Here is a 23,077-nt window from a genome sequence, read left to right as displayed (position 1 = left end):
CAACTTGAAAGATTCATCAGCTCTGAATCTTTAGGAGAACTGGCACTCAACCACATAGGCCACCCCCCTCTTTCGGCACTTGGTACGGTCCCACTCGGTTCCCGCCCGCCCGCGTGTACGTCATTCCGCTTCCGATGTCTTGCGCAGTTCCGCCATGGCCTCCGAGGTAGCTGGTCTTACCCCTCCGAGGTCTCACCGGGAGCCGGAGGGGCGCCCGCGACAGGACAAGTATTCGGTGCTACTGCCCACCTACAACGAGCGCGAGAACCTACCGCTCATCGTGTGGCTGCTGGTGAAAAGCTTCTCCGAGAGGTAGCGTACCCGGCCGCCCTCCCCGAGGAATGAGATGAGCTGGCTTCCCCGGCCTGGTTGCCGGCCGTTGGCTGCGCGAGGCGGCCCTGCTTGGCCCCTCTCCGGCTGGTGGCGGAAGTCTCCGGGAGGCAGCCACCCTGCGAGGGACGCAGAGGCTGATACCTCTGGGGTCCTCTCCGTGTCTCGGGTGCTCCCTCCTGTCCTTGGCTTTTGTGAGACGCTTCTTTGTCTTTGCTGCACATTACCCCCCACCACCATCACCACGAATCCCTTTTTCTCGGAAGGGCTGGCCACTCTTACTTGGGGCGAGGTTGTAAGCCTGAGCTCACTGCTCCTCTAGGTGATCAGCATCAGCGGCGGGCACCGGGAGCCTAAGCGATCACGCTCCCTCTCGCCCCGGTGCCGAGTGCTTATGTAAGCGTGAGTTCTGGTGTCTGGGTTAGGGAGCTGCTGCGGGGCTGGACCACCTTTCTGGAGAGCAGAAGGGCAACATCGCTAATCACTGGTGAATGTTTGTGGTTGTTAGAACCTGGGGCTTGAAAATGTTTATACAATTTTTTTTTTTAAACTTTGGAAAATCCTGGTGTCCGTACAAAGTAACGTCATTTGTGATTGCACTGATGGGACCATGTTGCAGAAATCTTTGAAGATCTTTCCATATCAGCACATACAAACTTAGAAAATTACTTTGAAAATTAAGTTATATTCCATATGGCTCTGTTATATTTTTATCTAACTGGGTCATGTCAACGAACATAGATTATTTTCAAAGTTTGTTTGTTTTTTTTTTTTTACATTTGCTTTACAAATGAGAACGAGGACTTTGCGCCACATTTCCCAGCATTTTGAAAAGTGCTTGACACATAAGTGCTCCTTTATTAGATGAGTGTTGCAAGAATCACTCATACTTTTGCTGGTACATGGGGATAAAGTCTTGGGGGTAATATTGCCAGATCGACAGAGATGTGTGTAAAATGGATAGTTATTGCCAAATTACTCTCAAAAAAGATTGTACCAGTTTAGGACTCTCCAGCTTTCTTTAGAGAATGCCTGTTCCCCCGCAGCCTGCCAACCTGAGCATTATTAAACTTACATCGTTGGAAATGTTATTTGGTGAAGAACATTGCTAGGTGTGGGTTTTTTTCCAGCTGCACCATTTTACTGTTAAGTTTTGAATTTAATTTTTTTAACTTAATACTTTGAGATGCAGAATTTTTTAATTGACCAATGTATCTAGTTTAATTATAAGCATTATGAACATTTGTGGAAATACATGCAGTATTTACAAGAATGGTGTACATATACTTTTTAATCTAATACTAAACCTTAATTTTATTTTTAAGTTTAGTATTTTGTGTGAATTTCAGATGTACAGCATAGTGGTTAAACAATCATAAACATTGCTGTTCTGATTGTATTTCTTTGAAATGTCTATCTTCACATATATATAGCTCTTCAGGTTTTTTATTCACTTATTTTTTCTCTTTTTAAATTACCTTTTTATTTCTACAGGCTCCTTTCAATTTAGGGAAGTTTTCATGTGGTCAGTCTTGTTCTTGTTTGCCTTCTGATTATACAATATTTTTGCTTTATTTTTAAGTATTTTATGTAGTGCAGTTTATCTTTAAATAGTCTCTGAGTGGATTTTTTAAATCAAAAAGTCCAATGAAGGAAACAACTATTTTTTTGTCATATTCAGTCCCATTACCTAATATCTGCTCAGCTTGATTCCTTTAAGCTACCTGATCCTCCGAGGGTGTACACCAGGTGCCTTGACATAGGTGGGAGAAGTGATTTTGCTTATGAATGACTCAATTTGCTTATGAAGTATATATCTTTCAGCACATCCACTAGAATCTACATCTTACATGTTTTTGTAAAGCACATGCTCAAACTTAAGGCACTGTGGGAAGCTGAAGTCACAGTATCCTCTAGTTGAGAATTAATAGACTGAGTTTTGCTTTCTGGCAAGTTTGCTGGGCCTTTAACATGGAACGTGTGTTCTGGTTGACTTCCTTGCGTGTTTCCTGAAGTAGAATAAGAAGAACCAGAAGTGTGTGTGAGAATTTGGCATTGCCTCCTGTTCTTTCCCCTTAAGTTTCCCAATAAAGTTAAGAAAAGACTTATTTAAAGGGGGTAGTGGCAGACATGATTCATGTATATCCATGTATTATGTTGGCTTGTTTTTAGACTAGAAACTGTCCCTTAAAGACAATGGAGAACAGCAGAGAGATGTTAATTTAGAAGGATACTGAAATCTTTTCTAAGGGTGAAATTAAGTCAGATGTATTCTTGATTATGTTCTTTAAATCATTTCGGATTAAATTAAAAAGAATAACTCAGACATACTCGGTCAATTTGAGTTGTCTTTTAAATATACTTTTGAAATACTTAATAAAGATTCGCTATTAAGGTTCCACAATTCTATTTCCAAAGTAATTAGAATTTCATATGATATCTTATCATATATATACTGTGTGTGTATGTGTGTGTGTGTAATCAGTGATACATATCACTGATTTTTTTTTTTTAACAAGAGTATGTTTTTAACATCTCTTGTGAGAAGTTTTTAACATCTTAGGACTTTATAATACTGTTTTTAAACAACATGGTGAGTTTGGAGGTGAAGTACTGAATATTTGACATTTCATTTGATAATTAAAGTGTTCCTTAGTGATTAGTATGGCAATAAATTTCCACTCCTGGTTAAGAGTTAGTAATTTTAAAATTATTTTTTTAATTTGGGAATACTGTATTCAAACAATGCAAATTTTTATTTTTTATTTTAGTGGAATCAACTATGAAATTATAATCATAGATGATGGAAGCCCAGATGGAACAAGGGACATTGCTGAGCAGTTGGAGAAGATCTATGGGTCAGACAGAATTGTAAGTTGTGTGAATTTTTTTTTTTTCTTTTTTAAATATATATATCTTTATTGATTTCAGAGAGAGGAAGGGAGAGGGGGAGAGATAGAAACATCAAAGATGAGAAAGTCATCAATCAGCTGCCTCCTGCATGCCCCCAACTGGGGATCAAGCCTGCAACCCGGGCATGTGCCCTGACTGGGAATCAAACCAACATCTGGATCCTAGGTCGCTGCTCAACTGCTGAGCCCCGCCCCACCAGGCCATGTGAATATTTTTCTATCTTACCAGTTGTGTTTTTGTAGGGGGAAAGATGAGAGATGAACAGTGCTTAAATTTACAGCAAAATAATGAGTGTTTGGATAAACTCTGTTTCTCTGACTGGTTCTGTAGATAAATTTTCTTGAAGGACAAAATTAAAGCATGATATTGAATTGACAAGGAATATTATAGAACTAGGTTGCAGTTAGTGTGACTGACTTGATCCTTCTTGCTTCCTTTCTCTAGGTGTTCTCATACTTTCAATAGAAAATACTGCCTGCGGCTGAAAGCTTGTAGCTGAGAAAGGTGACTGTTTTCATGTGAAAAAGGAATGGCTTTTCAGAGTACTTGGGATTTTTATTTTTATCTGGAGAACAGTCTTGTGGGAGTATGTTGACTTTCTGAGTCTTAAACTTTAGATTTTCCCACTGTATCTTGGCCTGTTCTGTGGCAGTAACTTAGGCAGATGTAGAGTTCATTTTCTAATGGCTTCACAATTTTTATTTTTGGTCACTGGTTTGGATTTTAAAATGTTTGAGCATACTAGTGAGCTTGACTTTGGAGAATTGTTGCGCCAAAGCATACAATTAAATCCAGATTTAATTAGAAAACACATTCTAGGCATTGGGTATTGTAATTTATACAGACCAGAGTTTCTCAGTCTTGGCGCTCTTGACATTTGGGACCCAATAATTCTTTGCTGTGAGAGGCTGCCCTGTATGTTGTGGGATGATGCTAAACATCTGGCTGGTCTCTAGCCACTAGATGCCAGTAGCTACACCCCTCCCCAGTCTGGCAACCAAAAGTGTCTCAAGATATTGTCAGATGTCTCCATATGGGCAAAATTGTCCCCTCCTCTCAATAAAGAAGACATGAAGAAGTCTCTTGGAGAACCTTTATTGATGCTTGCATTTCAAGAAATGGCAGTTAGCAGCATAAAAAATAGTGATTAAATGAAATAATTTCTGTTTAGCTGGTTGGTGGGGAGAGATTAAGGGAAGTGTGTTACTTTTATATACATGGTAAATTTATACTATAGATTCTTCCTATCTCAGTGAGGAGCAACTCACAAATGTGTCACTCTTCCAATCCTCTCTGAATATCTCCTGTTGTATAGAGGTACAGAAGGAGATAAAAAGTTGACAGATTTTTAGTTTCTAGTAGTGACTTCCAGTGATGCTAGGTTCATAGGTTTGGCCAAGAGTTCCTCAGCTTATCTTTTAAAAGTTCTGGACCATGGCCACTGATACGCACTTATTATATGTAGAATACTCCTGAGTTGTATGCTGCCATTTAATCTGGGAACATCAGCCTGACAGTATTTTGAATATTTATATCATAGAAGCTAAGCCTTGAGGGGTGATTGATTGATTGATTTTAGGAATTGCCTACTAAATTGACCTTCACATATTCTAAAACAACATTGTTCTTCAAAGTGTTCCATTTTCCCCATCGACCCAATAAAATTCAAATGAATAAGAAAAAAAGTTAGCATTTACTATCATGATTTCCCTGTAGTACCAGGGAAATTCCCTATTCATTATTTTATGACCTTTAAATCATTTAAAGTAGAAAGTTTTTTCATTGTCAGGCCTTATCAGGGATGGCACTTACTTGCTTTTAAGTGATGTGTGTATGTTTAGTTGATGGGAAAGATGGATAAAAATGGTTATTTTTCTCAGATAAAATGGTTCAGCCCAGATGCTCTGTCAGCTAGCCTTTCAAACTGGTTGTAATGAATGTTTCAGGAAAAAGCCAAAAAAAGATTTTTTTTAAAAACTCTGCAGTTGAGGAAATAGGCAAGAGGGTTAGGTTAATTCACTTCCCAAGATTGCACAGCTAACCCGTAAATGGCAGAGGTGCAACTATAGAAAAATTAGAGACACATGTTCTGAACTGTTAACAGCAGTTACAGGGCAGGGAGATCTGAGATTGTGGAGGGCTTCAACCTTTCTATGTTGAATGCTTCTGTCATTTAGGATATACGAGATTTATTTCATCCCCAACATGAAATCAGATAAAATCTTGGACAGCAGTTTTGTGCAAATTATTCTCTGCTAATAAAACTCAGGTACTAATGATTGAAAAGACAAAGGGACAGAGAATGCAGTAGCATCAGGGGCCATACTCTGGTGGTTGATACTGTCTCCAGATTGATACTTACCTCGGTTGTCTTCCGGCCATTACTAACAAAAGTATTTATGGTTACGTTTTAAGGAACACAGATCATCATTGGCTAGAAGGCTTTGATATGCTTCTTAAGGGCGATGAGGTTGGTCAAAGACTGTAGCAAGAAGGAACAAGAAGATGGAGGTGGTTTTTGTTCATGTCTACATCTGTACAGTTAGATATTTTCATTACTTTTAAATCATCAAACTTATCTATAGGAGTGAGATTTGATTGATTTGTTATAATAAAATAGTCTGTTCATCCCCAAATCATCTCTAACAAAAACATCAGTACCCCAGTCAAGTGTACAAAAACAGATAATTCATGAAACAAGAACTACACATGGCCAAAAATGGGGGGGGGGGGGGGGGATTGAGCCTCTGTGATAAGTAAGAATTGCAAAGTAGGAGGAGAATACCATTAGCCTTTCTTAACTGAAGATTTGTTTTTATTTTTCCTTTTCAACCCATTGTTTTTGAGAGTGTGGTAAAACAGGTTCACTCAAATACTGTTGATCCTCGTACAAAATGATACAGTTTGACATGTCATCAGAATTTTCTGTGATAAAAATTTTTACAAAATAAATTTTTTGTCAAGCAAATTATAGTGTCATGTGAAGTAGTTCATAAGCAGTTGTGTTGTAAGCATATTTCAGAGAGTCTGTGCCTAACAACCTGTGAAATCACTGCTTTTTTGACAGCCGAATGAGGTGGGGTGAGCTCTGTTGTACCCTTTACTACCCAGATCACACAGCTAATTAGGTTTGCCCCAGAGTGAGAAGACCAGAAGGGGGAGTAGAATTAAGGGTCTGAAAGTTAAGCACACTGAATGAAACAATTGGAACTTTTCATTATGTAAGAAATAAACAAGTAAATTCTTGGTGTAAAATGTAAATGTTACTGCTAAAACTGAAGTTGCCTTTGAGGAACATTTCCTGATTGCATCCCAGTCTCTTCCCCAGGGTAAAACCCAGTCAACAGTCTGGTGTGTGTAACCTTTTTGTGCATATATGTGTATGTGTCCACACCTTAGAACTAGGTATAGTGCTGGTGTTTTTTTGTTTTTATATATAAATGCAACCTTTCTGTATCATTGTTACTTCTTAATTATATCTTGGAAATCTTTTGTCACCAAATGACCTCATTCTTTTACTGCCACGTAGTATTCTATCATATGCCACATGGTTTTTAGTTTGTATAAACTTTCGAACATTCTGAAACTTATAAATAACAAAATTACCCTTTTTAAAAAATCCTCAAGGATTGCAAAAGGTAGGAGGAGGAGAGACATCAATTGGTTGCCTCCTGCACACACCCCTGTTGGGACCGGGGATCAAAACTGCAACCAAGGTACAGGCCCTTGACTGGGAATTGAACCCAAGACCCTTTGTTCCAAGGGCCGACGCTTTAAACACTGACCCAAACTGGCCAAGGCCAAAATTATTCTTTATCTGAAACGAAGATTTTTCCAGCTGAAACGTGGGGTTATAGAAAATATAAGGTAAACTTTAAAAGATTGACTTTTTCAGGGCAGAGATCAGATGGGCTCGGTGTTTTGTCAGTAACTCACAAAATCAAACCCTAACATACTTTGTTTGATTTTGTTCAGTGAATTGTAATTATTATAGATGATTGTCTTATTCTCTAGATAGGAGCTCATCTGTCAGGAATGTATTTTATCTATCTTTGTTCGTCCCTGAGATCTAGAGCAGTGTGCATGTAGTAAAAGAATTAATCTATCCTGGGTAATGGTAACTGAAAATACTTTGTTTAGAGATTTTCCATCTGAGGCAACCTGCTGATACACTGGCAAATGCAGCATGGGATGAAGTACACTCAGGCAGTGAGTCTTCTTAAGCCCGTATCTCAGAAGCTTAGAACAGAGTCCAAAACTTGGCATTCTACTTTTTCAAAAGTTTTCAGATAAGATGAAAAGCAACTAAGTCAGGGTTTACAGGTGAAGCAAAAAAGGTAGAAAGACTGAGTAATTGACAGACTATAAGAAAAGAGAATTTATAACCTTCTTGTCTTTGGGCCAGTAGAGAATGAGATGAGGTCATCCAAGGGTAAAGTCAAGGTAAGTTGTTGGAGGAAGAATGATAGCATCATTTAAAAGGGAATTGAAAAAACAAATCTGGCTACCAAGTATTCCAAAAAGGTATAGAATAAGTGAATTAGACCTGCAGGTTTCCTTGAAAGGAATCAATAGATGTTGCTTAAAATTATAAAACAAGTGACAAATATAAAAATATTCTGTTTACGTAGTTTTCTGAGTAGCACCGGGACGAAAAAACATGTAAAATTTGGCTTTTATTGTGAGGTTGGGGCAAAAGAAAAAATTTTAAGTGTGCTCTGCTCTCAGGTCTAAGAAGCGCAGCTATGTTTGTTAAAATGAGTACCACTTGTATGAATAAAAAAGAATTTCTAATAGATTTTTTGTTATTTGCATCAAAGTGTTGTTTCTTATTCTTATAGCTTCTGAGACCACGGGAGAGAAAGCTGGGATTGGGTAAGCAGAACCTCTCATCCCGCACCTGCTTTTTCCTTGGTGAGACTGTTCAGTGTATTTTCCTAGTTTGGAACAGGGCCAAAATACAGTAACCCCCTGTGATGATTTTTAATGATCATAATGACATTTAAATAGCATGAGTTACCTGTGTTAGGGCTCACTTGGGAAAACAGAAACCACTGTAAGTCTTTTAGTATAGGGAATTTAATACAGAGAATCTGGTTACACAGCTGAAGGAATTGCTGAGAAGCCAAATGGAACAGTGAGGCTACTCAGAGATTAGTAATAGCTGGAGGTTCCTACCACCCCAAGATGGAGCAACAATAGGCGATGTTGGTTTAGAGTCCAGGATCCAACCCAGGCTGCCCAGAAGGGGCTAGAATGATGGAGTCGATGATACCCAGCAGGAGCTGGAGCCATTGAGGATATGCATTCATTGCTAAGAGGCAGACTAAGAGAGGGAGGCTACTTGACTTTCCCCTTCTCTCTCTTGTGCCTCCCAAAGCTGTTTTGGAAGCCAGTTGACAAGTGAACTGGAAAATAAGTTCCCTGCAATATAGGGAAAGGCCAGAGAAGGGATTTGAGGGAAAACATCTTGGACCGGCACACTGCCTTAGCTAAAATCTCAGATGAGCTCAGTCATTCTGGGATAAAGCTCTTTCTATTGTTAGTCATAGTTTATGTAAAGAATTGGTATAATTTTACTGAAAATTTGGGGGAGTAAAGGAAGTATAGTTCTGAAAAACTGAATATCTGTTATCCTGAAGACTATTAGTTAACTTGCTTCATTAAATTGTTCTGAATATCTAAATCCAGCAGGTTGTTTGGGATTGAAATAATCTGGACACTGCTGTGAAAGCAACCAAGAATTACTGACTGGTCAGTGGTATATCCAAAAAGCTGTGATAGTCACTTTTTAACAAGAAGTTAGAAGAGATCAGCCTTGCTAGTAAGACACTGGTGGTTTGGGGCCAGAGAATGCAGGAATCCCCAAATCCTGCTACCTTACCTGCCAAGTCCCTGAGCAACTTCTAGGCCTGAAGGTGCGAAGCATTTGCTAGCTGTGCCTTTGGCCTCAAATACCTGTGTAGAACACACTGACAAGGGTGGCTTTTGTAGAAATGGGCCAAGAAAGATGGGACGAGCAGAAACAGGGAAACTTGGAAGGGAGGGATCATCAGAAGATGGTGCCTGGGACTAAGATGAAGTTGGAGACAACGAATGAAATTGAGAGATGTTTTTGATTGAGAATAAGTAATATTTAACTATAGTTCAGGATCACCTTTAGAGGACTAATGTATGCTTTTCAGTGCTTAACAATATCTGTTCAGATGTTGTAAGCATTTCTGGTGAGTTTCTGTAATGGAAATATTTTCATTTTCAGGAACTGCATATATACATGGAATGAAACATGCCACAGGAAACTACATAATTATTATGGATGCTGATCTCTCACACCATGTAAGTGGCATATTTCTTTACTAGTGATTTATGATTGTATTAGCCTGTTTTACTGACTTACTGTTTATTTTTTCTAAATTTCAGCCAAAATTTATTCCTGAGTTCATTAGGTAGGTAATTCTAATATTTGAAAAAAATATATGAATCAAGTCATTTGCCTTATATTGATTTTGGACTTATTTTTATTTTTCATTCTTCATTAATTAAAAAACGAGCATGGTTTTTTGTTAGCTATCAAAAATAAAACCAACATATGGACTTGAGACTCATGAGTATGTAGGTACATGACTAAATGATGTATTTTAGGAGCCCTGAGGGACTGAGAATAGATAATTCCTTTGTTACCTAGATTATTCCAGACTACAGAAAAAGATATAAGGAAACTTCCTGTTGAATGGAATTAAGCCCTGCATCATAAGGGTAAAACCCCATGAACAAATAGGGTTTTATTCAGGAATGCCAGATTGGTACGTCTTCAGGAATTCATCAACATTATTTATCACATTAACAAAGAAAGCAGTATGATTAAGTCTGTAGATGCCAAAAGATATTTGATCAAATTTACTAGCCATTTCCAAAAAAAACTTTAAAGTAGAAATAGAAGAAAGCCACCTAAACATGGTAAAGGTAACCCAGTCCTGATACAAACCTTTTACTAAATGGTGAAATGTGGAATCATTTCTAATAAATTCATCAAGGTAGGCATACCAGCTACCATTAAACATGGAGATTTTAAGTAATGTTGTAAGGCAATAATTTATATAAGTATTGGTAAAGGATACAAAATTATATTTATTTGTAGGTGATATAATTATATTCTTGGAAAACCAAGAGGCCACAAAACATCTCCCAATAAAGTCAGATTATGTCACTACCCTATTTAGAATAGTTCAGGGAGTTCCCATTAACAGGTGGGGAAATCCACTCTGCTTTTTTTGCCCCTCAAACTTCTGTGTGATTTGGTCCCTGCCTCCCTTTCTAAATTTACCTTGCGCTTCTCCCTTTTGCTCTCTTACTACAGGCATACTCCTTCCATTTCTCTGTTCACACAGAGCGCTATGTTCCCTTTACCTGCTCCTTAGTAGCCAACAATTTCTCGTCCTTTGACCTCTGCATAAAGTCACTTCAGAGATAGTCTCTGCTTATATCATCTCCAATACACAAAGCCCCTTTGACCTGATAGGGAAATAGAACCAGTGGAGTAGAAAATGGGGAAAGTACAAACAGGCCATATGTAGAAGAAATCCAAATGGCTAATAAACCTAAAAGAAGATAGTCACCCTGAGATGTAGTCAGAGAGATGCAGATTAAAAACTTGTTATTACCCATTAGTTTATCAAAATTAAAAACTTAATCCAGGAATACATCCAGTGCCAATAAGATGTAGAAGATGAGCACACTCAAATATTACAGGAGAAAGTGAGTTGCTACAACCTTTTCAGAAAGTAGTTTCCAGTGAGATATGTTAGAATCATTTTATCAATTCCACTTTGTTCTACTTTGGGTAGTCTGAGCGGCAGACTTATAAGAATGTTGCAGCACTATTCATTGTGGTTGTGCTCTTAGAAGTGGGGGGACCCGCCATAGAAACAACCATATGAGTATGTGGGTTCAGTAGTCTATGAAATATTTTTTTGCAGCTATTAAAAAGAATAGGGAGATTCTCTTGTAGGGCTATCCATGATTCCATGTTGTATTGTTAACTGACAAAAAGAAAGTTGCAAAATGTACTTCTTTTGGATTCCAATTTTGTAAAAGCAACCTAAAACCATAGAGGTGTGTGTTCTTTAAGTTACCTTTCTGTAAACAAAGAGAAAGGTCTAGAAGGTTACCAGGCTGTTCTGGCATTGTTTACCTCGGGGGGCCAAGAACTGAATGCAGGGGGATTGTGGAAATTTAATTTTTTTATTATATTTTAGGATGGTTTCACATTGGTGCAGTCATCAAATGTACTGTTTTAAAGTATCAATAAGGAAGAAAAGAATCAGGTTTGAAAACCTTAACTTTGAAAGGTCTTTCAGTAGTATGAAATCCATCTGTTTCCCCGGCATTGCTTGTTCTAGATGCAAGTTCTGTATGTGTAGCTCTTGAAAATAACTATTGAAAGCTCGATAGCTTTCTCTAATTGACAGCTAATTTATTCTACAGGAAGCAAAAGGAAGGTAATTTTGACATTGTCTCTGGAACTCGCTACAAAGGAAATGGAGGTGTTTATGGCTGGGATTTGAAAAGAAAAGTAATCAGGTATATACATGTACTATTATTTCTCTGTTTTTCAGTGCAACTACTGTAAATATGTTTATAACAGGTATTTAGATTAAATTACCATGCTGCCTTGGGATTTGTGGGCTCAGAAGTATAACTTCCAATAAATATTTCCAGATCACTTCTTATCTGCAATTTTTCCTATGATTAGAGTATTTTATTTTGGATCTTTTTCACTAAGGAAAAATCAGCATAAACTTTTGAACCTTTGGTAAAAATGGTGTGATTCAGCACAAATTTATTCTATTGAACCCCCTCAGCTTTGATTTTAAGTGAACTGTTCATCTATATTTTAGGACTGTAAAGGTAGTTTTTTTCCATATATTTCATCATTTTAAGTAAATAAGACACTTAATGATTTCAACTTTTTCTAAGCACATAAAGTAGTGAGGCTCTGGAGTCAGACCTGGGTTAAAATCCTGATTGTGTCATTTAACTGCCTGTATCACCTTGCATGTTTTATCTTTTCTAAGCTTTACTTTCCTCATCATAAAATGAGAATGAAACCTGCTGTTTCAGTTTTCTGTTGCTGAATGACGGACCATCCCAAAGCTTAGTGACTTAAAACAACTATTTATTATTTCTTCTGGTTCTGTGGCTTGGCTGGTGGGTCCTCTGCTGGCTTCGCCTGGGCTCACTCATGCAGCTTCCTTCAGCTGGAGAGGCGGGACAGTGTACAACAGTACAAGGCTGCAGCCACAAGGCTTCTTGAGTCCTAGGTTCTGGGGTAACAGCATATTAATTCCTGGTCAAAGCAAGCCCATATTCAAGGGCTTGCAAAGAATTTTTACCATTAGTATTTTTTATCACACACTTCATTCTTGTTGAGGATTCTGTTAATCTCAGTTTTGCCTCTTAACTGTGAACCTTGGGCAAGTCATGTAAAACATGTAAGTGCCTCAATCTTCAGAGAAATGAAGGGGTTGGATAAAACTGTTTTCAATCCTACTGAACATTGGAGTCATGTAGGGAGAAAATTATACACAACTGCTCGCTACTCATGCTTTCTCGTGCACACACATGCGACCATCTCCAGAGGTGGGGCCAAATAGGAGTATTTTTCACAGGCTTCCCAGGGGATTCTATACTGCAGACAAGGTTGAGACCAACAGTGATCTCTCAGGCCTCTGCATTTGGTCATTACAGCTGTTATTTTAAATTAGGGAGTCCTAGTCAGAGACAGTTTACAACTTTTAGTTGAATCATTTAGTTGTATCTGTCATTAGTTAATGTCTGAGCTGATGTAAAGTATAAACTCCTGTTATACTCCTGTTAAACTGTTATCACTTTTGCAAGGTCTCATTTATATGGTCCAGAACCGAATTTGAACCCAAGTCTATCTGACTCTTGCTGCATTTTAAGAGACCCTGGTTTAAAAATGTATTACCTTAAATAGATGTACAAATACACACATGCACATGTATACATATGCATTCACATTTCTTTGATTACACTTATTTTGGGGGTGTAAACTATGTCCTGGAATTTTTTTATTTATTTATCTTTTTTGTAGCTTTTAGAAGCAAATTGAAGGGGAAAATGCTTTTGTTAGCCATTATCCCAGCTATATCCCTGTGTTATTTATGTAAAAGTAATCTTTCCTTGAGAGGGCCTTGGTGATTACCTTGGCTTTGGAAATTTCTCTCCAGGCTGCCCTAGAAAACATTTTTTTAATCTGAGTACAATAAAATAGCTTCAGTACAAAAGTCATTTTTTCCAAGAACACTTCACATCTTTTTGAAATGTTAATAATAGCTGTTAGTAATAGCTTGTAATTAATTGATACTTAGTTGTGTTTGAAGCACATGCCCTAAAGTCATTGTTATGGATTCAGTATGCCTGCCAAAATTCATGTTAGAGTACCTTACCCTGAAAGTGTTGGTATTTGGAGGTGGGACCTGGGGGGGGGGGGTTAATTAGGTGTGAATGGGATCCTGAGTGTGGGGCATTCGGGTAGGATTAGTGCCCTTTGAAGAAGAAATGAGAGCCTGGGTCTCCTCTTCCCCCACCCCCTTCCACGTGTGAGCTGCTGCAAGAAGGCAGCCATCTGTAAGCCAGGAAGAGGTTTCACTTTCTTGGACTTCCCAGCCTCCAGTAATGCGAGAAGTAAATATCTATTGTTAAGCCACCTAGTCTGGTATTTTGTTACAGCAGCCCAAGCAGGACTAAGACAGTCTCAGAATGAACCTTGGTCAATTTCCAGAGATTGCCAAAAACCAAAACCCTCTTCTACTTCCTCACCTTCAAAAATAAACAAAACCATTTTTATGCTGACTGACCTATTACATAGTTGAAACCACTATCCCTTTGTGCTTATTAGAATCATTAGAATCTGAAAAGGAAACTCCAGGTCCCTGATCTCTTGCTAGCTGACAGATGTTTGGAATTCTAAATAATGGCTGTTGGCAAATATACAAGTTAAAAATCTGTTATCATTCATACATAAAGTCTGAAAGAATGATTGCTTTATAGGTTCTCTCTAAATGTCCCTATTTTCTGAAAAATGAGAAACATCAGATCTCCTTTCACTAAAAATTTGTTCTATAGAATCAATATTTTTGTGAAATAGTGTTGCATTTATTTATGAAATTAGTGTAGCATTTTTAGTGCTCTGCTCTTGGATGTGTTTCTCTTGTTTAGAAACTATTTTATAAAGAAAATCTGTTTGTTTAACAGCCGTGGGGCCAATTTTATAACTCAGATTTTGCTGAGACCAGGAGCATCTGATTTAACAGGAAGTTTCAGGTAGGGTGAAAACCAGTAATCTTATATTTCTACTGTTTATAACTGCTTGCCTAAATTTCTTGCTTTATAATGGCTTATTTTAAAGAAATACTTTTCATTTCTACTCTGTTTTTGTCCTGGGACACTAAAAAGGCAGGCTGAAATTCCTTAGAAGCTGCTAATGAAGTCTAAGCATCTTGAAAAATATTGTGCTTTTTAAAGAGCATGGAAGTCAGAGCTCTGGTTAGGGTGCTTGTTAACATTAGTATTACTGTTCATCCCCAAGCCGGACCCTTGGGAGCCAAGGTGACTACTCACTGCTCATTCTGAACATTGCTGTCACTGTTAATGTGCTCCAGAGAATAGCACCTTTTCCAGGAATTTTCAGCAGTTTATATGAATATTTATAGCATTGTCCACAGAAAAGTTTAAAACCTTTAATATTTATGTAGAGCCTTTCAGTTACCTTGTTCTCCATATGTTTTTTATAAAAAATTCTTATTTAATTGGTGCAAAGCCTCCTGCTAGGTCCCTGGGGTTTTTTATTTTGCTTTTGCTTGGGGGGGGGGGGGTATGTATTTAATTTTAGACTTGCTACAGTAGATGAACTGTTTTATATGACCATGCCAAATGATTAAAGCCTGCCAGATTTTTTTTTATCTCTGAAAGTATAAAATGCCTGTTCGTTTGCTTTAAGGCCCAAACCCCATGCATTAGTTAATAATTTATATTAGTTAATATTTACTTTTTCCATTAAATAATGTTGATTTTTGAGCCTTGGTTAGAATTCACACATACAAATTAGGAGCTGACTGTTGAAGGTTACTAGTACTTGTAGTATAACTACAAGTCTTGAATAGCAGTTTAGAGATACTAATAAGGTCAAAAGTGAAGAGAAAAAATTTTAATGTCCTTATTTGGTAAAATAAGAAGTACTTACAAGCCAAGGGCTGTCCCCTCCTTACCCCCTACCTCCCCTCAAAAAATGAAGAGAGGAGCCATCACAAATTAAAGATCAAATAATGAAATTGAAACCTCTCTAGAATTAAAATGTAAATTAATTAGAAAGCAGGATTTGGTGTGTAAAAGACAGTAAATATCCCTTTTGTTCCACACTTCAAGGCAAAAGAATAATGCATTATCTGATTAAGATCACGGGTTGCCATGTAGCAACAATGCAAAGAATAGTGGCACTTGCAAAATCTCTGTGCAGACAGAATGTCCAGTGTGGACATCACAGGCCATAGGCATGATGACTTTGATTGAAGACTCAGGGTGGCTCCATGAATTGTGGAGGAGATAGGTAGGGGTTTTGTTTTTTGGCCTAATTCCCCTGTTGAAAGCTCTGCAGGTGCTTTCAAAAAAGCTAAACAGTGACTCATTTTAGGTTGAGCAAACATTTATTGTGTGCCAAGCATTGGACAAGAGTCAAAGTCCCTGTCCTCATGGAGTTTATACATTGTAATGACATGAGACTTACAACTACATAAAATGGGTGCAGTGTCACATGGGGACCCTGCTATGGAGGAAAACTCCGCAGAGAGAGTATTGGGTGGCGGCACTTAATTGCCACCAGAGCCATATTGGGGGGGGAGGTATGCTCTGGATGTCTTTTAGAGAGAGCAGTGATTGGGTGTATTCTGTGTAAATCAGAGCAACCATAGACACAAAAGTGAACCTGTTGATTTCACTACTTTTAAATTGTTAAAGCTCATTGTCTCTTCATAAGAGTAGTGATTTATTAAATGCATGCTTTGTTAAAGTTCAACTCGTTAGATAAAGTTCCTAGTATTTAGGCTTAGGCATGTGTGCCTTTTACCAAATAAAAGGAAACCCAAAAAGACTGAAGCCATTTAATGGCAAAGACTACTTGGGTCCTGATTATCCTATTTATTGGCCCATGGCTTCGTGTATGCAGTATCACAGCATTGGCCATAGTTTTAAAGATACTGTGATGGGGAAGAAGGGATGGCAATAAAGAGCAATAGATGTCTTACAAAATAACTCTTATGAGGAGTAAAATGACTCTTAAAGGGACAGAATTCATAGCCAAAACCCAGTTTAAAAGGTAATGCTGAAACATCCCATCATAATCGGTCCTTCCCATATAATCCCTATCCTCCTTCCCCTGCTTAACTTTATTTGCTATATATCTTTAGTTTCTACTGCTAAAACCCCAAAATATAAAAAGGTGCCTTAAACATAGTAGGTTGCTTAGTAAATACTTATTGAATAAATATTACTACCATCTGATTCTCCTCACTTTAGATTTATTCCAGACTTACCCCTTTTTGAATTCTTATGGAACCTATGTGGGTAAAAGAGTATACACACTAGTCCTCAGGTTCCTCTGAGGACTGTGTTGTCATCTAATATCCACTTAAAAGCTTGAAAAGCCAAAACGTAGGGTTGATTCCTTAGAGGGCCTGAGGAAAAGTGAATGTGGGTTCCAGGTAAAGCCCTGGGCATTGTGAATCCAGGTGGCCTTTAACTAGGAGAACAGAGTTATGCCTAACTGCCTCTTCTAACATGCTCCAGAGAGAGGAATTGTTTGTTTATCAAGAGACTGAAAACAGGGAGCTCCTCAAAAGCGAGTGGGTTCACTCACAGGACTTCCCAGCTCCTGCCTTACTTCGTAAATCTGATGAACTCTGCGTCTGGCCTACAGCCCATCTACAGTTAGGCTGCACATTCATTCACCCATTATAAGTACCTAACTGTGACATCAGTTGGTGATAGCTGTGTCCCACCAGGATTGCCTTAATCCTGTGATGCCCAGTTGCTGTCTTAACCTAGCTTAACCAAGCTCATCCTGGAGGGGATAGTGTATCCCAGGGAATTTTTTTAGATCTCCAGAAGTAGAAGCTCATCATAAACATTTATGAGGAAACACCTATTAATTACTAGGTTCTTTCTTGTCATCTAGTTTATATTGTTGCTTCATCATCTATCAACTCTTAATGTTCCAATATTTGGAACTGTTTACTCTTTCAACTTTAAAAATTAATTTTAGGAAGATATAAAAAGTTAAAAACAATAGGTTGTTCTGCTTCGAATGATTCACTTTACTATAGTTTTATAATTTCTGATAGTATGGTAGGAAAATAATTCTCTAAAAGTTACTAAGAATTCATTTTCTAAATTATTTACAAAATATTTCATGACCCTTCTGGTTCAGGACAAATGTATATCAACCGTGAGAACTTTTCGATATACAAATGGCTAGTGAAAGTTTTAGGTCTTAAAAATACCAGTGAACTTTTTAAAAGGTCAGGATGCATGTAGGCATGTGTATTTGTCCAAGTGTTTATATATATTTTGATTTACAGGTTATATCGAAAAGAAGTTCTACAGAAATTAATAGAAAAATGTGTTTCTAAAGGCTACGTCTTCCAGATGGAAATGATTGTTCGGGCAAGACAGTTGAATTATACTATTGGCGAGGTATGCAATTGCTGGTAAATAGTATGTTGTATTCCTCATAAAGAAATTATAAGGTTTAGACTTTTTATTGTAAAAAGTTTAATTTTCATAACTACCAAATAAATGTGAAAGGCTTCAAGCTGTTGAGAATGCCCATGCACTAACAGGTGAAAATTCACATTCCTTTCACATCAACACATTTGACCTACCAAAATTAAAACATTAACAGAAGGCAGCATTCCCTTTTAAATAGTTAAAAGTTACTGGTATCTTCTTCATCCTTGCCCTTTCTGACCACGCAGCATTCTGGGAGGAGTCTATTTGCTGCTTTTCCTCTTGCCATAGTCAACAGCCACCCAACTTTAAAATGAATGAAGAGTCCCACTGCCCATTTCCTATGAGTAAATGAAAAGCACAGGAATTGGGGCGGGGGGAGGTCTGTACTATCTACAGCTAGCTTGTGAACTCTTAGGGAAGACTCTCCTTGTTTAAGACTCAGAGCAAGAAGTAGCTAACTAGAATGCCACTTCTCTTGTGGAAATTATAAGACTTAACAATACTAAAACATACTGACAGCTAAATTGACAGAATAATGAAAAAATTAAGTGAAAAGCCATTTTACTTTTGGAGTATAATTTTTCCTTGCAGTGCAGTCTGAAACTTGAGTAAATCAACTTAATATGCAGGATCAGTGTTTTTCAAACAGTTGTTGATTTGGTTTATATCACCTATTTTTAGATAATGAAGTGCCTGTTTAATTTTAAAGACTTGGAGGTACACACAGTTTCTGTAAGAATTGAAGGAGTTGCTTCAATTTAAAGGAATTGCTATCATAGAACTAATCCTGTTTCTGTTGTGTTAGTAATTTCTGTATGCCTGCTACGTTCCTACTATTTTTGAAGACTGACTTAACGTATATTTTTTTAACTAGGTTCCAATAACATTTGTGGATCGTGTTTACGGTGAATCCAAGTTGGGAGGAAATGAAATAGTCTCTTTCTTGAAAGGATTATTGACTCTTTTTGCTACTACATAAAAGAAAGTTACTCATTTATATTTATCATGTTCATTTCAACTTAAATATAAAGGAAGTCTGGTTGCTGATTTTTATAAAATGTACTCTTAGAGCATAAATCATAGGTAAGGTAAATTTCATGCAAATCTTTTTTTCTGAAGAAATTCCATTTTATATGTCAAATTAAATTAGAAAAATGAGCAGTGTTCTCAATTTTAACATTTTGCTGTATTAAGTAAGACCTATAAATAAATGCTTATGGGGTTTTTGCATAAAATATTGCTACTTTCATTAGAGTATGTGAGTGCAGAATTTCTTACGGGGGGAAGATTTTCAATATTCTCTATAAAAACTGGATTCAGTCCTGGTCGGTTTGGCTCAGTGGTTAGAAGGTCAGCCTGCGGACCAAAGGGTCTTGGGTGTGATTCCTGGTTAAGGGCACGTACCTGGGTTGCAGGTTTGATCCCCAACCGGGTCCAGGCGAGTGTGGGAGGCAACCAATCAAGGTCTCTAACATTGATGTTTCTCTGCCCCCCTCCTCTTCCCTCCCACTCTTTCTAAAAATCAGTGGAAAAAATTTCCTCAGGTGAGGATTAAAAAAATAATTAAAAAAAAACTGGATTCATAGCTCTTTGTACCTAATAGATGTCAGAAGAGGAATGCTAATTATATTCATGAAATATATATATGACTGTTTCTGTGTGAATTGAAAAAGAAATACACACCTTTGTCCTTTCTTTAAAAATGTATATCAAATCAGATAAATACATTTAGAGCACAGTTTTAGTTTGGTTCTTTGCAGCTGTTGAATTGATGAAGCAATACATCTGTCAAAGCAAGTCTGTTTAAAATGTATATTTCAATTGGAAACAACTTGACAACAGTTGATAACATAGCTGCATTTTCTCTTCTGAGCAATAACTTCTATCAGTAAAGAAAAACATTGATGATATTAAAGCATAAATTTAGCTGCTCTAGTCATTTTTAAACATCTTACAAACTATATAATGATTTTTCAAAAAATACTCCTTTTCATATTAATTCAGGACCCTCAACAAAACATACATCTTTACCATAAAGAACAAATTCCTATACCTTTTCTCTCTGTTCAGAAAAGTGTTCTGGCAGTTAAAATGCAGGTTAAGTTGTTCAGTAAAGCCAGAGCAAATCCATTTACCTTCTGTAAAGTAGGTATTTCAAAAAAGATGAATCTTTAACTGTAACACAGCCTTTGGATCATGAAGTATCTTTTAATATTTTGGGTAAGACCTACTATGCCCATATAAGCTTAAGATCAAGTTGACTTTCCTTTGCAAGTAAAAGGAAGAGGCATCTCTAAGTTATTTAATAAACAGTTAGTGAACAGTATTCCTAATAACTGCATTTCCCTGGCTTAATTTAGCTGCTAAAGTCAAGAAATTTAAAGTCTGATTTTTTTTCATTTCTATTTCTAACAGATCCTACCAGAAATGAATACCAGAGTGGTGTCATTTTGAACGTTGCCTGTTCCCATAGTTGAATCCATAGAACGCATTGCAATAAGGGCCTCTACTATTACTGTATTTCCCTTTTACACAGAGCTGTGCAGTGGCCCAGCAGGGACCCACCTTACTCAGAAAGTGACTTCTCTCATTAATTACTGGGAAATTCATCACTGTTTGATGTAAAATTACTTTTAAGCTAACATAATAGAAATATAATATCCTTTTTAAAAAGTATTTAGAAATCTGTTCTTTTTCATCTAAACCCAAAGTTCAGTTTTCATTGTTAAGTATGTGGAGCAGAGATGAAATAACTTGCCTCAGAGAACCCACTAAGAGTATTGCCTTCTCAGACCTCCATTAGCGTAGATACCTTTTGCTTTTTAAATCTTTTCAGTTCTTATTCCTACAATCATTACAATACTATCACTTATTGGAGTTTACAATAAAATAAGTATTTGAGCAGTGAAGACTTTCACCATTTGGAAGTTATTTAGAGAAGAATCTAGAGTATTTAGATGCATTTTTGTACTAAATGTGGTGACTTAAACACTAAAATCATTTACATGTGAATCTAGCATCCCTTTTTACTTTGTAAATGAGGCCAAAAATGAAATCCAGATGTTCTCCCTTTGTATTACCACTGTATGAAATCTAAGTATATCTAAGGAAAGCTAAACTTAAGATAAAAATTTTGCTTATTTCATATTAGCTTTGCCTGTCTTCTGCAACATGTAATTGAGTCATTTTTGTCTCAACCAAAGGCTTTGTGCCTCCCCCCCCTCTTCTTTTACAAAACTTTTTCCAGCTATTGTTTTCTTTTGAAATACTGATTTGGGTTTTAAGGATGTATTTTATCACAGTTTCAGAAATTAATGGAATACTGTGTTGAATGAAACATTTTTTAAATCTAACTGAAGGTTACATTGAGTTACATGTAACCATAATTTATACTATTTTCAATTAAGGTAAGATTCTTTTGGGGTGCTAAGTATGGTTTGAAACTGTTACCTTGAAATTTAGAGTAACAGCAAAAGATAAGTGTATTTACAGAGCACATCTTTAGAAAACAGGCTTAATACTTCACAATTGGCATTTACTACTTTTCAGTGTGTTTAGCCAATGATACACTCTCAGATGCATTCTACTGTTAAAGGTGGGTTCAAAAATGTTGAGATAATGTGCTGGTTGGGATTGACCTAAATTTACCAAGGCATACTGTCCATGTGCTGTCTTAACAGCTATCAGAGTGTGGGAGCACTAAGTGACTGTCCTTAGAACTACAGTCGAAGTGTAGTTTTTAAGGATCTTGAGATCCATTGGCAGCATCCTTAGGCTTCACCAGTCCGGTGGCCTCAAAGCACTAGGGATCCCATTTGTTTTCTTCAGGCCAAAGAGGGGAGCCCATCACTGCTTTGGAAGAATATCAAGTCCAGGGGTAACAGCCTGCCTTGGCTTGTGTAAAACACAGCCCCTGTCCACTGAATAGCCCGCCCCACCAGGAAGGGGTCAGGCGGCATCCATGGGGTTGTGTCTCATCTCAAGTCGGTGTGAAGCACGAGGCTCTCACACCTCATTTAAGGCTGGAGGCGTCAGGCACCACCGGCCAGGTGTCCCTGCCCTTCCCGCTGCTGCCCAGCCAGTGAGAGCGCAGGCCTCTCGGCACGTGGAGCGCTGGGCTGCCCACACGCCCCCTCCCGCCAGATGTAGTTCAGGCCCAGCTGGGCCCGCGCAGGGATCCCCAGCACAGCCACCTGACGGAGTGCAGGGGGGTGCTGCGGCCCTCTGCTTGTGCCTCCGCCGCAGGCGCTTCGGCCAGTGGAAGGCGCCAGCCGCGCACAAGGGCCCTGGAAGCGCACTGCGGCCATTATCTGCGGCGCCTCCTAGTGGGTCAATGGCAAATCCTCTTGGTTCTCGCGAGAGTTCCCCCTCAGTGGGGATTATATAATTTCCCTTAGGCGGGGTGGTGGGGTGCTGGTGCCACCCTCCCTCGTTAAAGGTTAGGTACGAGCACAAGTGGGAGCAAGAGAGCTGTCCCAAGGGTACATGTGGGGAAAGGGTACTGCCTCACTCCCCCCCTTTAGTTGGACAATGAGTGCTCTTATGCTAATGAGAGCTACGTCACTTCCGCTCTTTCTCAGCCGCCATTTTGGCCAGGGCAGGTTCGGGGACTCACTCTGAGGCGCTTGTATTGTCTGCTGAGGGGAGACGCGGGATCAGCCCCCTCCCCCGCCCGTTGCAGCCGCAGCCTCCGCCGGCCCGGTCTCCCCTCCGCCGCCCGCTGAGATCCATGAGCTGAACTCCCGCCCCCCCCCTCGGCCGCCGCCATCTTGTGCCCCCTCCCCCTCCCGCGGGCAGCGCTAAGGGGGATTTTGGCGTCTCCTCAGGCACAGCTCCCTCTCTCGGTCCCCGCAGCTGAGGAGCGAGAGGAGCGCGGCCGCCGCCGCCCGCCTGCCCGCGCCGGTGAAGCGGCCTCTCCCACACCCTCCGTCTCCTCCCTCCGCCCCTCCTTTGTCTGCACCGCTCGACGACGCTGCCGCCACCGCCGCCCGCGCGGGGACTGGAGGGAGCCGCTCGCGCCGCCGCCGCC

General features: G+C 38.7%; 1 protein-coding gene across 3 annotated transcripts; it reads left to right on the top strand.

Annotated features, from left to right (window-relative positions):
• Nucleotides 1-154: 154 nt before the first annotated feature.
• DPM1 (dolichyl-phosphate mannosyltransferase subunit 1, catalytic) lies at nucleotides 155-23,067 on the top strand. Of its 3 annotated transcripts, none has more exons than XR_015714835.1 (10): nucleotides 155-312; nucleotides 3,102-3,201; nucleotides 8,085-8,118; nucleotides 9,503-9,579; nucleotides 9,664-9,689; nucleotides 11,728-11,823; nucleotides 14,521-14,589; nucleotides 17,898-18,012; nucleotides 18,923-19,131; nucleotides 22,903-23,067. XR_015714835.1 is itself a non-coding variant. In XM_016214416.2 (9 exons), the coding sequence occupies exons 1-9, from the start codon at nucleotides 155-157 to the stop codon at nucleotides 19,025-19,027; spliced, it is 780 nt and encodes a 259-aa protein (XP_016069902.2). In that variant the 3' UTR covers nucleotides 19,028-19,786. The 3 variants fall into 3 exon arrangements, 1 of the variants encoding a protein (XP_016069902.2); XR_001603299.2 differs by lacking the exon at nucleotides 22,903-23,067 and adding an exon at nucleotides 20,464-22,064; XM_016214416.2 differs by lacking the exon at nucleotides 22,903-23,067 and having other exon boundaries at nucleotides 18,923-19,786.
• The last annotated feature ends 10 nt before the right edge of the window (nucleotides 23,068-23,077 follow it).

The sequence above is a fragment of the Miniopterus natalensis genome, chromosome 7 (assembly GCF_054644295.1).
Source record: "Miniopterus natalensis isolate mMinNat1 chromosome 7, mMinNat1.hap1, whole genome shotgun sequence".
Taxonomy (NCBI): domain Eukaryota; kingdom Metazoa; phylum Chordata; class Mammalia; order Chiroptera; family Miniopteridae; genus Miniopterus; species Miniopterus natalensis.
This window is presented reverse-complemented; position numbering and strand designations above follow the sequence as displayed.

Excerpts from the sequence above, each read along its gene's own strand:
- DPM1 (XM_016214416.2), top strand. The coding sequence starts at position 155 with ATGGCCTCCGAGGTAGCTGGTCTTACCCCTCCGAGGTCTCACCGGGAG. Across the intron at positions 3,202-8,084 it reads TCTATGGGTCAGACAGAATT|CTTCTGAGACCACGGGAGAG; the intron begins GTAAGTTGTGTG and ends TTATTCTTATAG. Across the intron at positions 8,119-9,502 it reads GGAGAGAAAGCTGGGATTGG|GAACTGCATATATACATGGA; the intron begins GTAAGCAGAACC and ends TTTCATTTTCAG.